Here is a 17232-nt window from a genome sequence, read left to right on the forward strand (position 1 = left end):
GGTGGAGCAAATACTTGCAAAGGGGAAAATACTTTTTTGAATTAAACATTAGAAATTAAAAATTCATTGTAAGTTACTTTAAGGCTAAGTAAACTTAAAATTAAGAAGGAAAAATCCGGCACAACAAATGCTGTGTTAGATGATGTTGAATCACAGCAAATAAACTGTCCATAATAAATTTCATGTAATGGCCATACTTTTTTTTTTTTAATAGATTACATGTTGCAGGACATTCACTGAAAACTGCTTCGATTACTGTGAAGTGAAGTCAGCAAAATTATAATATACATGGTGTTCTACTGGAAAAAACCCAACTTTCTTTTGAGGATTTGCCATCCTTAGGGAGAGCGGAAGAAGATGAATTGAGCGCCAAGACTTTAATGTACCCCCTTACTGATAAAACAAAACTATTTGAACCTCAAGATACAGAATTAAAGAGACAATGATGGCAGAGCAATGTGGGTAAAAAGTGATGAATGCACAATGCTGCAAAGATGGGGTGGCATAATGGTTCTGAATCTGGGACAACAGCGCATGATAAGCATGTTTGTTGTGAAGGAAGGATTTTTCTGGCTACTTCCTAATGTACTTACACCACATACAAACACAGATACCAGACCTGAAAGGGGGAAATGGGAGAATGTGAAAATGAGCAGAGGAAATGAGGGATAAAAGAATGGCAGGAGGATTGACTGTTATTTGGAAGCAGGAAATTATGCTGCAATAAAACAGAGGATATAGGAAAGATGAGAGAGGAAGGGAAAATAAGCTTTAGGAGAAAAAAGAGGTGTCAAAAAAGTGAGGATTGGTTGGAGGTGAAAGTGTTAGTACAACAAAGATAAAAGTGTCAAAGAAAGGGCACAGTAAGACAGTATTTAGATAGATACTAATCTGCACAGGAGCTGAACAGAGTCAAGATAAGTAGAAAGTGAGACTGGGCCAACAGAACATTTGGGGAGTTAGAGAATCAGAGAACGAGAGAAACACAGAAAAGAGAGTGTGGCTGCAGGGTAAGAAAAAAAAGAATCTCATTGAGAGAGAAAGAGGATAAAAGAGCTCATGCAGAGTGGAAAGCATGATTAAAAAGACTGTTCCTGGATCTATACAAGCATTAATAAAACAGCTAATGCATCTCTTAGAGACTCTGCTTCTCCCTTCTGTCTTGCTCTCCTTGCAGTCACACAGCAGATATACCAGTGATATGGATACTATCTGCCCTTAGTACAGACACAGCTTTTCATTTCAGAAATCACTCCCATAATTTCTGCAGAGGGAGGTGGCCTGTCTCTCTGTCCCTCATGCATTATAAATACTCCATTACAACTTGTTGACTTGCACTCTGGTTCCCAGTAGCACGTTGACGGACCACTCTGTCGACAAAACTAATCAACAGCATCATCATTAGGCGTACCAATGGAAAGTCAGCCCGCACTGATTGGGTTATTTCACCACATCATGTGGCCCCAGGCCTCCGTCTGAACCCTGTCTGGTGGTTCAGGACCTATCGTAAACTAAACTCAACTGGGTTAGGCTAATAGCTAATCTAATGGTGTTGAAGTCGCACACAGATACCCTAGGGGTGGCTATGTCTCATTCCCGTTGTCTCCAGATCACATAACAATTAGTCTTCCAGCCCGAGCTGCAGCTAGAGTGTACCAGGAAGTGGTGGGGCCAAGCAGGCCGTTGATTGGAGGCCTCTGGAGATGAGACGAATGCCAGCTGGCAGCGAACGCAGGCCAGACAGCCAGGCTTAGTCGCACAGATCTGAGGGACAATACAGCTCTGGCACATACAGTCTGCTCTCTCATTGGGATGTGTATCTGTGTATGTGTGGGTACATGCTATTTTTGACTTGATAGTAGCTTACTTTAAGCAGATCCTTTGGAAAATCTTGGCTGTCATTCAGTCCTTCCAGGTTACCAATGAACTGAGGGCAGGACATCCTCTTACCGATGTTCTATAAAAACAAAGAGAGACTCATATTCTTTATCTGACTATAAACTGCCTCAAAATCAGTGTCCTGTCTATGAAGAACTACAAGAAATGCATGAACTACAGTGCCGTTAAGCTCAATAATGTCCTCTTAATATTTATAATACCCTAGCACTCTGTTATTAAGTAAAAGCAAGGATTCTAATTCATAGTTGTATTTTCAGAAGGGTGCAGATAAAACATTTAATATTCACTTCACAAAAAGACTAAGGATAATGTTCACTTCTGTGAAATGCTAACACATGACCACTGACCATCGATTAATATTAATAATTTACCCAACAAATTTGTAAACTATTTGAAAGTTCTACTTTTCGGCCTTAACTTGTGTTTTTGAGGTAGCAGTATCAGTCGATCTTTTCTTTGATTATGACCACGGCATAAAGGATGATGAGTCATAACAAAGATCCAACTTGTAACTGTTACACTTGTCCAAATCTTTTGATTTATTACTTCTTTAAAGCACAGAACCCATATCTTGTCACCCTCTGAAGCCACCTTAATAAATCATTCATCCACAGAGCTCTACTATCAGTGAGAACAGTGCCAATGGCCCAGATTTTCAAAGAAGGGCTCAGACTATAGAACTAACAGATTAATGATAGTGAAAGAGGCTCAAAAGACAGACCTGTAGACCCAGATCAGCTGTGATCAGGCTTAGTCTTATATTCGCAGAACTCCTGGGTTAATCAAAAGGTTAATGCACCTCTTAAAACTTTACTTCTGTTTATCCTTTACCAAACTGAGAAAACTGTCTGAAACACATGAAGTAACCGGCTTCCAACATTTGATTTGCTTCTTATAACAATTGCACATATAGTCAGATAAATCAAAAGCCTAGTGGCTACTCACCTGACCATGCAGATCAGTGTTCAGCAGCATTAGGGCACAGGTGAGCGTGTGAACTGCATCTGATGGACAATAAAAACTCATCATTAGATTACCCAATAAAAGTCTAAAACCAAGGTTAAATTAAGTGTGACTTCATGAGCAATACCAGAAAGTTCAGCCACTAAAAAAAACCTAACATAGCAGTAATCATAGTGTTTTAAATATCTGATTCTCTGATTCAGTATTGATGGGATTTGACACATCAGAGTAATATTTAATTTTCACTATTTTATCAGCAATTGCTCCACAATGATATTCATTTTTGCTGCTTTGGTGTGTTCAAAGACATGCAGAACAAAACAGATTGATGTCAGTTTTTGTCTGTTTTCTGTGGTGAGAATTCTTTTCGACAGCACTCACCCTCTGATGGTATGACTTTTGGGTTGCAGTCAAAATAACGCCTAGAAAAGTGTGACAGCACCCTCTCCCTCTCCTGAGTCTCTCCCATCAGGGCAAACTGCCTGAGGAAAGTCCTGCAGCCACAAGCACACACATTATAAAAAAAATGAACAAGTCATTTTCACTTGACGTTCACATACATTTTACACATTTAGATAAACAATATGAGCATGTAATGCAAGGAAAAAATAGACAGTGGACCTGCATGCATCTTGTTCTTGTAAATAATTAACTGTCATTTAACCATAGATGCAACTCCAACATGGCCTACTAGAGGGCAGTGTTAGCATCTGCTACATGCTACAGATATCAAGAGTTCAGATTTCACTGAAGTGTCAGAAATAAACAAATGTAAAAAAAAAAAAATTAAAAAAATTAAAAAAAAAAGGAAAAACACCACCACACATAAGGAGGAAGGACTCATCCTAATGCACTCATAAAAGGGAGTAAACACCAAACATCTCACAATAACACACTGGTTATGTACTGAAAAAGGCTTTTATGTGGATTCTAAATATATGTAATTAACATTTTTATTGTGATAGGCTGACATTTGCGCTTACTCACCGTAATGCCTGGTCTAGACCGAGCCCTGTGAAGCTGAAGAAACTAAGATACTCCTCTGCTACCATACGGCTGAAGTCATTACTGTGAAGATAGATAGATAGATAGATAGATAGATAGATAGATAGATAGATAGATAGATAGATAGATAGATAGATAGATAGATAGATAGACAGACAGACAGACAGACAGACAGACAGACAGACAGACAGACAGATAGATAGATAGATTCAGTTGAGTGAATAGCTTCAGTTTTGACTGTCATTCAGTGCGCACTAGTACAGTCAGCATGAGATGCAGATCTGAGCCCAAAATGAAGATTCCCAGGGTGCATCTGTCAGTTAGTGAGGAAACCCTTTAATCCCAAATTCTTTCTCATCAGCACGAGCTAGCAGCTGACAGACTGATGGGCTGATCAAGCAGCAACACAGTCGAAGAATGCAGATACACTAAACACTATGTAGGCAGAATGTAAAGAGAAATGCTGGAAGCATACATGAAACTGTGTGCGCACTGGTCCTGCTAATACTAGGCTAACATTCATTAAATATACATATGTTGCAGCAGAAAAGAAATTAGGTAGTCAGTGTGAGTTGTTTTTTTTTTTTTTTTGCATTAACATGTAAAAATAGACTGTAGTTTGACTATATGTAAATATTAGTAGTATTGCTACTAAGAAAAGCAGCAGTGCTAATAATTTCCCAATTAATACTGGCAACCCTGATGACTGCATGAAGCAGAAACATTGTTGTTTAAGCAGTAACTATTCCTGTCGAATTATCATCAGCACCCAGTAGTTATGGATTATATGCCTCCTTTTGAGGTGTTAAAAAAAGATTTGAGAAAGCTTCGATTAACTCACTTCTTGCTGAGGTGGCGTGCCACGTCGGACTTCCTGAATCCATCCAAGTTATACAGACGTTTAGCCAGGCGTTTAGCAGCTGCCATGTCTGCACGGTGGCTGCCATTGGTGAGGGTGTCACTGCTGCCCAGACCGAGCCTGTCACTGAGGTCCTGGTCCAGCTCCGAATCTGTCGCCAGACGGGCCTTCTCCCTGCTTTGAGTGGGTCAGAGGTTGAAGAGAGGGCAGAAAAGAAAGAGTGAGGGATTAAAATTGGAGTTTGCTAAATAATTGAGCAGAAAATGTTAAAAGGGGAGCAAAGAAGGATGACATAATAATAAAATGAATAACTTCACTACATTAATAATTTAATAAGACTATTTATGCAGCACTTATCTTGGAGAGCATTTTCTGCAGTGCATGATGTTATGTGAATACTAAAATATATAGGTAGAAAAAGTAAAGCAAGTTCAATACAGAAAAATATCTTTAAAGACAGAGGGATTAGTAGTGAATTAAATTTAGGAAAAAACAGTCTACATTATGAATGGTAAGTAGAGAGAAGATGAGGACAAAAGAGGAAGAGATCATAATATTAACAGAGGGTAAAAATAGACATATGGATGGAGACTTATCATGTAGTGAGAGATTAAGATAACCGCATATACACATTTAATGAAAGAGTGTCATAGTAAACAAAGCCCAAAGGTGTTATTTACATTAATATTTGTTTCAGAACTTACATAATCATTAATACAGTATATTTCAGCACAATATATGGTATGAATATACACATCACACACATTAAAAGTCTTCCTTTTTGGCTGCTTTGTCCTTGTTATCCCTTTCTAATTAAGCTCCTTCAAAGCATTAGGAAGTCCAGAAGTGCAAAAACTTATTACATCTGCATTATTCTGTGATAATAATTGAAGCATGTTATGTCACACTGAGCTGAAGAACTACTTTTCTGGCTTCTGCTGGAATACAGATAAAAGCAACAAGGTCTCTTGAGTTCATTCACTTAGAAATAGACAGAGATGGGAAGTTTCAAAGCACAAATATTTAATCACTCTACCAAAGTAGACCTTTCAGGTATCTATCTGTATTTTACTTTTGATTTATGTTTCATTTTAATTCACATGTACTACTACACTACTATACTAATCCTCACATTTCAAAACAGAAATGAGACAAAAACAACATAAAAGACACAGAGTCAAAGATGAAAAAAGACATAAAGCATGTAATGAGACAAAAATGAAAGTAAATCTGAAATTTCTGATTTTGTGAATTAGTACACATTTTGTAATGCGAAAATAATAGAAATGGGTGCAATCTGAGTTCTTGTTAAACAAAAAAAAAACAATGTAAAAGAGATAATGAACAACATAAAAGATGCAACAGGATGAACATAATGTAAAGGACAATAAGACAGAAAACACTAAACAATAGGAAACAAGATAGAAATGACGTAAAAGTAGAAAAAAAGAGAAACCAACATGCAAAAAGACTGGTGTCATAATATTTTAACTTCTGTCCATCAAACTGCTACTTTTTATTTTCATACTAAATCAGTAAATTAGAGTGCCTGATCTTTTGCTATTTGAGTAAAAAAGTTGAATTAGTACTTCTACTTTTACCAAAGCCCAACGTGTCTATACTTAAACTGGAGTAAAGAATGTGTCTAGTTTGCCCCCCCTCAGCCCCCCCCACCTCTGAAAGTACACATGTTTTGTAAGTAAATGCTGAAAGCTGTCTGAAAGCTGCTGCTGTTTGTTCAGAGCTGTGTGACCATTCTAGCGAGAAGGCCAAAGAACAACAATGACAGTCCGACAGATGAGACTTGCATTCAAAAAAAGCGAGAAATGGTGTCACTTCCTGAACAAGTGGAGCTCACATTTGGATTTCACAGCATGAGGAACAAGCCGAGAAAACCCACAGTCCAAAGGCCGGTATTCACACGCTCACACATCCTTATATATCAGTCAGGAAATTGACACCAAAGCTAACACAGTGATTAATAACAAAAGCTGTCAAACAGAAGTATTAATGGTTCAATGGTTAACTCCGAGTGTTCATGTGAAAGTTTGAGATGAGTGCAAACACAATCATAGTCCTCTAGGTCAGCAGTGTTACTATGGCAATCAGAGTTTTTCCTGGTCTCTGCATTTATATGAAAAAAACACCAGCCCATTCATTCAAAATAATGGGAAATTTGCACATTTTGCAAATGAGTCACACCTAAAAAGACGTTTTGAATTTTCTGCCTCACCACATTTACTATTCAAATGTTCTGAGACACATGACGGGCAGGAAACCGGTTCCTGGGCAGTGACGTACCTGTGACACGACCGTCTCATCGACAGATACCGTTCCTCCCCGACAACAGCAGAACTGTGACAGCAGAAGACAGAGGTTGTCCTTGTGACTGTCCCCTGCCCACCGCCACCGCTGCCGCCGTGCCTCAAACCGCCGACCCTGCTGACCCCTCCTCTCCTCCTGGACCTGTACCCTGACCGCATCACCGTCCGCCAGTTTCCACTTTCCACTTTCCTGAAGTCTCCCTTACTGAGGCCCACAGGCTACAGCGTTCCTCCGTGTGGTTTTGGGTCCGTCTGAAGCTTCATGGGTCCCCTTTTTTTCTTCACTTTCTCACTCTCCCTCAGTGTTTGCTGTCATTTGATCTTCACAGCAAGTCTCCTTCCCCCAAAGTAAAGGAGCAGTTTGTCCTAGAATGCAGCTCGTTCTCTATCCTTTTTCCCTCTGAGTCTGTTTGCTGTTGTTTCTTTTCCTCATTTTACTCCTCCCTCTCTGTCCCTCTCACTCTCTCCCTCTTTTTCCCTTTCTATTCCACTGTGCAAACTCTCACTGTCCTCTACTGACCTTGGATCCAAAGCATGGCATGAAACTTGGCTTGTCTGGCTAACCCCCCCCCACTTCTCCCTTCCTTTTCCTCCATTCATTCCTCTTTCCATGCATCTCCAATTACACACACTCCATCCTTTTGGGTGTTGTATACATTCTGGCCTACCTTGTTTTTGGTATGAGCTTATTGCTCACATAGACAAAACAAAGACTCAAGGTGTCAGGTTTATACTCACGGCAAAATCCACTGGGTGTGTGCATTTAAACTGTTTCTATCATTACCAGAGCTGCTTCTGGGAATGAATAGGTGGCCTTTTGTAAACGCTGAAGCCATTGTTACATCTGTTTACAGCATACGCTTCATCAGGGCCTGCAGCTTTGTGTCATAATCATAAGATTAGGCCGAGAGTGCAGTTTAGACTCCGCCACCTGTTAGCATTGTGTCATCAAGAGCTAGCACAATGCTGAAGGGTCCTGAGAGAATTCCTAGTGTCAGCCTCTGCTTAAATGGTATCCCTACATAACTGAACCCCCTCTCAGTCCACTGGGCGGCTCTGCACAATGAGCCACTGTCTAATGGTACAGACTATCTGAAAAGGGAGATGGGAGGGAATGAGGAGGGGTAGGGGAGTGAAATTCCAACTTTTATCAAAGTATGGACAAGTCTTCAGAAATATTTGTCTCATACTCGCTTCTGGATTCCTTTGCCCCAGGCCTGCCAGAGCTGGGCAGGTCATAAAGGTGAGATAAGACCAGTGCTATGCAAACATTTAACTTTATTAGTTCAGTCCCCAGCCATTAGTTTCTCATATAGAGAGATTTATCAGGCTGCACAGAATATAATGTGTATACTTCAATATAAAAATAGGGCAAAATGAAAGCGCTCTTTTTAACTTTCAGGGGCATTAAGTACATTAGGTACACTTTAGAGGGAAATTACACCGACTTACATTCATTTCCTGAAGAGTTACTCTAACCTTTGCAAACAGATTTATGGCCTCATGTGTTATGTAATAATCAGTTACATACTCACACCAGAGCTGGAAGAAGTATTTGGACCCTTTACTTAAGTAAAAGCATTGACAAAGTGGCGTAAAAATACTCAATTACAGGTAAAAGTCCTGCATAAAAAAATCTTACTCAAGTTAAACTACATTTGTATTAGCAGTGGTGTGTTATGTTACTGTTGATTCTGATAGAAATGGAGCTAGTTTGATCTATTTTATATCAAATATTTTATCCAGTTTAATAGAGGAGAGAGAAAAAAACAAATTCTGATACAGAATCTGTTTTCAGTTTTGGGCTTTTTTTTCTTTGCTTTGAAATCTGTTGACATACTGGATGATGTGAACATTTACTGAAGTGAGATCAAAGGTAATTCAAAATGAAATCAGAGGTCTAGAGGTAAACACTGCTCTGAGGAGCTGTTAACTACACCTGCAATATGTGCACACCATTCTTTGTAAGATGTGACAGACCAACCCCCCCCCCCCACACACACACACACACACACACTGTTTTAAAGCCTAATTCTATGATTTGTGTAAAATCTTCATCATAAAAGCAAGGTTAAAGGAGAAGAGCTCAAAAGTAGCATAAAAATGGTAACATCCATGTACAATCACCTAATATTATACTAAAATGGCCTAGTTATAACTTCCTTTCCTCCACCAACACATAAAGGGTTACCAACCTCTTATTCTTTATCGACACACAACCTGTGTGCTTGTCTTTTCCTGCCACCTAGTGGTCAAAGTAACAAGGTGACCCAGTGCAGTTGCTACCTCTGCAGTGCTGTCACACTAAGTTAGGGTGACATTCACAGAGCCAGGGTACCTCAGCGACACATGTAAGCACCATAGCTGCTACTTTCACTAAGAAATATTGAGAAACACATGTATTCCACCATACATAGGTTCTATCACACACACCATAGGGTATATATTAAAACATATTAGAAAGGAAAGATGTTAAGGTTTGTTATTGCGTTACACAATGTGATTCCACCATATGAGAAAAATCATTCTTAATATGAAACAAAGTCTGTTCAACTGCAGGTGGAAATCTGTAGAGACTTAGAGGGGAGTCTTTGGGATTCTGACAGTCAAGGTGAATCCCACTCGGCTGCAGCATCCATCTGCCTCTGTCTCACACACACACACACACCCTCACACACACACGAACGCACACACACGCACGCATGCATGCACACACATACACACACACACACACACACACACACACACACACACACACACACACACACACACGCCATAATGTATGCAAGTCACATACACAGCCATTTAAGAAACTCCAACAAATCCATGTGGGCGCACACACTCACACACATACAGACATGGAAATCTGCACAGATGGACCCATACACTACAGATGCATACACACTCACACACACACCCACAACACAGACACACATCTCCGTCCTGCCTGGCAAACAGCAGAGGGGCCACAGGCAGCCTTGTAGCCGACCTTCACTGTAAGCTACTTTGCTCCAGAATAGCACTGCAGCAGTTCTCTGTACAAGGAGAATGACACAGACAGAGACACCCATTTCTCTGGAGACTGACAACAGTCCATTAGCGAGGTACTGACCTCAGAAAAAGACAATCAAACTCATATTAAAACTTCACCAACATCAGCAATCTGGTGCTTTTAAACTTGAGCTTCTTCTGATGTGACTTTTTTAAGACGATGTAAAAAGTACGATAAAAATGACTGAATAATTGAAGCTTCATATTAGTTTTACATCAGAGATACTACATACTGATAGTGACAGTGATGACCATTCTGATCATTCAAACCCAATGGAGGTGAAAATTAGTGGTGGTAAGGTTGTGTTTTTTTGGTTTCTGGTCTTTTGTTGCTGACTAGTTAGGTGTAGCATCTTTCAATATGCATGAAAACTCACGTTGGTAAAGAGAAAGAGGGGTTGCTGTACCAGCCGCTCCCGAGCTGCACTGTGTCCCGTCCTCTGGGTGGCGTGTCGTCTGAACCGCTGCTCAACCTCTCGCTGGACGGGGCTCGAGTGGCGTCCGAGTCTCCAGTTACAGTGAAGATGGAATCAGAGAGACTGGGCCTCTCATCGTGTGCCAATGGGGCGAAGCTGAGCTGGACGATCTGCCTGGCACTCTGGCAGACGGGGCCATGGATGGCGGGGGTTAGTGTAGGGAGGTCAAAGGTCAAGACAGTCTGAGTGGTTGAGGTCAGCAGCTCCTCACTGTCCAGGCTATTGTATGATGTCCCTTTGGCTCTGTGAGACTCCATGATGCTTTCAAAGTGACGGCTGAAGGTGTCCTCAGCAGCAAAGCGTGGACCAGACACCAAGATGGGGGACTTCAGGGCCGGGTGGTGGTTGTCAAAAAATGTTTCCATTGGCCTGAGAGACAGAGAAGGAGATTTTAGTAACATCACAACTACATTGGTATGGTAAGAAAAACATGACTGCTGAGAAAATCTTGAAAAAGGAGCTCCAGGTTAATTTTATTCAGGGAAAAACTACAATTTTCCTTGTCACAGTGATCAAGTACCAGATGTATTTATTATTTACTTCTACTTAAGTATGTTTTTTATCAGTAAGTTTCAATGAATGTTAGAATGGTGTTTAAGTTCTCATCTCTGAAATACATGACAGGACATGATGTGATATCCTACAACAAATCACATGCTCCAACTGACTAAAACACTTAAGATGAACTACCATTAAAGTCAACTGGAGTAATAAAAAACAGAAACCCAAGACCTTAATGAATCTGAATCTAAATCCCAGTAAGACAAGCCTAAAGTTGATAGAGACAAAACAACAACAACAACAACTTTGGCCACATTGAAGGGACCAGTTCAACTGTTCATTAAGCAGTGTAAACATTGCCCAAAAATACAAAGATATGGATCAGTTAAGCACACAGGATCTGCAGGTCTCTGAAACACAACAGCAATGAAATGTAGTAACAGCTGATAATGTGAATTGTGAATGTTAGTTGTTTTCACCTGATATGACTCAGGCAGAAAGGTAAGATAAGGTATTAAAGTTTTAATCATATTACAACGTTACAACTTTAGTAATGAACATATGTCATAACAGACGACATGATGAACTGTTACGTTAAATAAAAGGACATATTGCTCTGAATGTGAACATTGTTGGAAACATGTGATATAATTATACAAAGGTTAACAAAACATATTGCGAAGACCAAGTGGTTTTAATGTTTTAATGCAGAAATGCTGTATATAATTCATGCTATCACAAATGATGGCACTTAACATTCCAATACAAGCTGTAATTACAAAAAGCAACTTCTGCTCAAGTAAAGTTAAGTGAGGTACTTTTTAGTTTTACTGTAGTCAGTAGACTTGTTCATAAGTAAAGTTTTCACCACAGTACTTTCACTTGAGTAAATAATAATAAAGTACTCTCATCATGTTATATTGAGACTGTGTATACCAGACTGTTTCTTAAGTTGGAGAGCAGTATCACACTAATGTACAAACCTGTTTCATCTCCTGCTTAAAATAGGCCATGAGTGACTCCAGGTTCCAAATTAAATTTGGGTCAGAGGGAAATCCGGCCTTGCTACGATGTTTCTGTTTGTGTATTTGAGTGGAGTTGTGTGATTAAATGTGATTCTGTTATGATCACCTCTTTAGAAGATGTCCAAACACCTCCGGCTCCTCCTGGGCTGCGTACTCCCTCTTCCTGTTGTCTCCTTGCATCCTCACACTGGCCCAACTCACCATTTCTTCTTCCTCTTCCTCATCATCGTCATCATCATCTTCCTCTTCCTCTTCGTCATCTTGTCTTGTGCCTGCTCTCTCATCTTCCCCATCTGTTCTCGCATAAGCCAAACCTCCCAATGGGCTGCTACCTGTACCTGAGGTGCCCTGCACACTACGGTTACTCCCAAACGCAGAGTCAGCATCGTCCTGCTCGGCCAGCAGCACCTCGTCTATGTCCGTCTCTCGGTAGCAGCGCAGAGGGACAGCGTCCAGGTCAGTCTCAGAATACTTCAGTGTCCGGCGAATAATACCGGTTTTGGGTGATGTCCCAATAATGGCTGGGGGAGGAGTCACCAGCTCCACCTCCACATGCTGCACCTCATGGTTGGCAGAGAGCAGAGGTAGGGAGGAAGGGGGGGTCGGGGTGGGAGACTCACTGGAGTTACCACTGGGAGGAGCTGTGGAGGTTTCCAGAGAATCTGCAAATGGACAGCATAAAACATCAGCCTCCATGTTTTGAATAAATGTGACAACTTATACCAAAGGTTATAAAAGGTTATACAACCTGTTGTAACTACACAAAAGACACACATATTTACTGTCTTTAATCGTTTAGTATTCATGTAAAAGCAAAGAAGATTTTGTTATATCTATATTTCCTTCTATTACATAGTGTTACCATATGGCAGCAATTATTTTATCCAAAAAATACTAATAGTCAGTATTGTAGAATCTATGGTCTCCCATTTATTTGTGAAAAGGAGGTCTGATAGAATGAAAACACAACACATGATGAGATAATGCTGACTGCACTTTCCATTGAAAACTGAGAAGGTTATGATCTGAGGCCTCCAAATGTTCACTAGTTGATCAATACTTCTTAAAAAAAAGGATTTTGTATGGTTATACATTTTGTAACTGTACCATATAATCTGGATTATACATTACACCAATAGATATTAGAGATTTAACAACAGGAACTGTGATATCCCACCCAAATTATAGCTTACATTTTTAGCGAAAAAGCCTATAGAGCTTTGAGAACAATATTTTCTTCCTACAAGATAATTGCAGATGCTTTCATGTGGCAAATGCACTCTGATGATAAATAGCCCAGATTCAAAATAGTAAAATAATTGGAAGTGTAGGCAGAATTTGTGCTATTTTTGCACACGCTGCATATGATGCTTAGAAGCACACATCAGAGTCAGAGGCTGAGGATGAGCTAATAAACAGTGAGAAGAACAATGTTGATTTAAACATGTATGTATCAATAGCCTTACAATATTATTATTAGCATTAGCAATACAATTCTATTCATCTAACTGTGTGACCACTGGGTATGTATTTCACCAGGTATGACTTGGGTTTTCTTGTTTACCATAAAACAATGTTTTAAAAGAAAAAAACAGCAAATACATTTTATGATACTGTCCAAAATTGGGTGATGTTATCATGCGGCAGAAAGAAAAGACCAACTAACTATTCATTTTTTCATCATATTTCAAGTATTTTGATTTTTAAACAATTTTAATAAAAAAAAAAAACAAAACAAAACATAAAAAATATTCTTATTTAGTTTGAGTCATAATTTATGCAATAGATGGATGCTTTACCAGTGACACTGATGAAAACACTCAATTAAATCCCAGTGAAATGTTTTCTAGCGATAAATAAGAAGAAAAATAACTCTCAAATAACATGAAAGCTGTTCTCCAGTAACTAGATGAAATTGCGTTGAACATGCTCTCACTTTTCTCCCCCCGGCTAGCAGATTCCTCAGCAGGGGTGCCAAATAAAAACTCCCATTTGCACGAGCGATCCTCTGACAGTGGAGTGAGGGTATGGGGCTGTACAGCCACTGTCCGTCTGAAAGACATACACAGAAACAATGTAAATCAAGATTTGCATTGCAGTATGAGCCCATTTATTTACGAAGAACAAATGTCATGGTTTGTTTGATAATGTCGTAACATTTTACCCAGTGCTCACCTGTATTCCTGAGGTTGCGGCCCCGGTCTCATTACTCTGGTGACTGGACTGACTGGACTCTGGGGACACACAGTCCCTATCACCCAAACTGCCTGTTACCCCACTAGAGCTCCGTGAGGATGAACCCCCCATTGCTCCATTTTGCTCCAACCCTGGAGGCTCTTCTACTCTCTGCTGACGTGGCTGCTGGCCTGCGCTGTATCCATCCATCTCATTCCCTTCTCCCTCATCATCACAGCCTTCATCCTCCTCTGGGGAGTCCAGGGCCACTGGTCCCAAGAGAAGGATTTCTCTTCTCCTCTGCTCAGCTCGTTTCTGCCGAGCTGTTGGGCTGAGTGGCCTCCGCTGGCGAGGATGAGCAGGCGTGGGGTCACCATTTGACACAACTGTGGGTTCAGGGTTGGCCTCGGGCTGCTCATACTGTGATTTCCCCACTGTTGTCTGGACGTCCACTGACTGGTGTCTCTTCAACGCTCTGATTAATAAACAGCCTACGGGCGAGCTCTGTGCAGTCGCCTCTCTCAAAGCAGCTCAGATCTCCTCTCAGGTCCAGGCTGGGGGACCAGGAGTCTCCTGTGTATTGCGGGGGTTGACGGCGATGCAGGGTAGGGGTATCCGGCGCTCGGAGGTCGGCTTGGAACAGCCTCGGGTCCTTCACAGGAGAGCTGACCTCTGTAGGAGGATGAGCGGGGCGAAGGAGGCGTGAGGGCAGGGCAGGGGAACACGGAGTACTCGCATTGGATACAACTGAGCTCTGATGCTGGCATTTCTGAAGGCAGTCCTCCTGGTGTGTATCACAACTGGTATGGGAGTTTGTTTCATGTGAATGAGAATTATCAGGCTGGTGTGAGTCTGTATTGTCACTTGCTGGCATGTTTTGGTCATTTAAAGGGATGTTCATTTTGAGTGTTTGCTTAAACTGTTGTGCATTTGAAGCTGGACTGTGACAATCTGCGCTGCTGTTGAGTTCACCTAAAGCATTGTGCAATGAGGACCTCCTTGTCTCTGTGAAAATAGAGGATACTTTGGTGGCCTCCTCTGCTAGCCTGCGGGCAACTTCAGGGCTTTGAGCTGGAGAAGAAGATTTACTGTCACTTAACTGGTTCATGCCCTCAACTACATTATTGCAAAGCTGAAGGATTGCTCCCTGCGGTGAAGAGCCTCTGCTACCGGCTCTGTGAACATGTCTTTTATTAGCTGGACTGCCTGCTACAGCTCTGTCCTCTCCTGAATTGTGTCGAGGGCTCTGAGATTCAATACATGATCCAGACTTTGACTGAGAAGACTGTCTGGATTGGGAGGAGAGGTGATCAGAAGCTGGGCTCCGAGGCAGGCCACAAATAGCCTGGGTTCTATCTGCGACTTGGTCTTTGGGATTTATACAGATGCTCTGGCGCTGAACAGGGGACCCGGCCCAGGACTGACAGCGTGGTTGTTGGCTGTAGCGTAAGGACTGGGTGTTCTCAAGTGCATGGGCTAGTTTTATCCTCAGTAACGGGGAGCCAAACTCTTCCACAGCCCTCTGTGTAGCTGCCCTGCCTATGGGGTCGAGGGGTGGTTGGCGGAGACCGGGAGAAAAGGTCTGCTGGTGACTTCCTGGAGACCGGAAACTCAGCTTTGGACTGGAGCTGCAAGAAGAGTCTGGACTCCCAAACCAAACAGGGTCACTGAGTCTTTTGCGAAAGTGAGATGGAGTGGATCTTTCTTCTTTGGACCCCCTCTCACACACAGAGTTACGAGGACTGTCCAGTGTTTTCACATTGGATTTCTCAATGTAACTGAAGGTAACCACTGATCGCTTCCCATCAGTGACCTCCTCCTTATTAAAACAGTTGGGAGGTGTGTGAGGGGCGGTGACTCTGCCAGAAGAAGGTGTTGTTGGTGGAGAGTGGATGGCATCACAGGGTGAACTCCAGCGCTTGGCAACTTTAGGTGACTGGGAGCTGCTGGCTTGTTGGAGCTGAAAACTCACAGAGTGCCTAGAGGGAGACTGGCTATGTGTGCAGTCCTGAACCAGACGGTGAGCTGTGGAAGCCTTGGTGGTGGTCTGGCAGGTTGTCTGGCTTGCTATATGAGAAAGGAGCTTTGCAGGACTGTCCTGAACTGAATGCCCCTGAGCAATCAAATCCTCACTCTCTCCTTTCCCTCCATTCTGATCTGGGGCAGACCTCACTTCCACATACAGATGAAGGACTTTTCCAGACTGGGACATGACCTCCTCTTAGCACAAAATGAGGACAGAGAAGATGAAAGAGCAACACACACACACACGTACACGCACACACACACACACACACACACACACAGAAATAGAGCAGAGAGATTTAGAGTAGGCAGCAGTGACCGAAAACAAAAAGAGATCTTCGATGTCCTTTTTTTCTTTATGTGATGGTTGTTTTTTGTTCTTTGTTCTGCTGGTGGTGTGTGTCAGTTTATTTAAGACCATCTTTCGACTCCCTCCCAGAGCGTCTGTGTGCAGAGCAGAGACACCCAGGCTGAATGGCCAGAGGACAAACTGGCCCATGGGACACCTGCAGCAGCTCACTACTCTTCATACCTGTGAATGAGAGAGAAAAGTTGTTATCTTTTGTATTCTCCTATGAGTCTTAGCACACACGACATCCCTGAGGTTTACAAAAGGACTGCATTTATACATATATATATATTATATATATATATATATATATATATATATATATATATATATAAATATATATATATGTATAGCCCCTGTAGCTGTACCCCTGAATAATTCTTCAATTTAAGCGATTAGTCACTACATAATTTAAACCTCAGAGAATAGAGGCGAGACCAATCAGAGAGGGTTTATGTTCAAGAATGCAAGCAGTCAGGGGTGGTATCTTGAGTCATTGATGATCTATGTGGGTATCCTTGGAGACAAGATTGTACGACAAAGGACCAGGGAAACTCGCTGTATGTGGTAGCAACCCACA

General features: G+C 41.4%; 1 protein-coding gene across 2 annotated transcripts in view; it reads right to left on the reverse strand.

The window, feature by feature from the left end:
• Window positions 1-14086, reverse strand: part of LOC115410510 (PH and SEC7 domain-containing protein 1-like) — a 39911-nt gene extending 25825 nt beyond the window's left edge. The window contains exons 1-8 of one of the 2 annotated variants that reach the window (XM_030122166.1): window positions 14040-14086; window positions 12210-12765; window positions 10479-10946; window positions 4709-4903; window positions 3850-3930; window positions 3244-3356; window positions 2845-2903; window positions 1868-1957 (exon numbers count right to left, since the gene is read on the reverse strand). In XM_030122166.1, the coding sequence (XP_029978026.1) occupies window positions 1868-1957; window positions 2845-2903; window positions 3244-3356; window positions 3850-3930; window positions 4709-4903; window positions 10479-10946; window positions 12210-12307 (1104 nt within the window). In that variant the 5' untranslated portion in view covers window positions 12308-12765; window positions 14040-14086. Of the gene's footprint in view, window positions 1-1867; window positions 1958-2844; window positions 2904-3243; window positions 3357-3849; window positions 3931-4708; window positions 4904-7027; window positions 7383-10478; window positions 10947-12209; window positions 12766-14039 lie in introns of those variants that run through there. The other variant, XM_030122167.1, reaches the window with a different exon arrangement.
• Between the last annotated feature and the right edge of the window lie 3146 nt (window positions 14087-17232).

The sequence above is a fragment of the Sphaeramia orbicularis genome, chromosome 19 (genome assembly GCF_902148855.1).
Source record: "Sphaeramia orbicularis chromosome 19, fSphaOr1.1, whole genome shotgun sequence".
NCBI classification, from domain to species: domain Eukaryota; kingdom Metazoa; phylum Chordata; class Actinopteri; order Kurtiformes; family Apogonidae; genus Sphaeramia; species Sphaeramia orbicularis.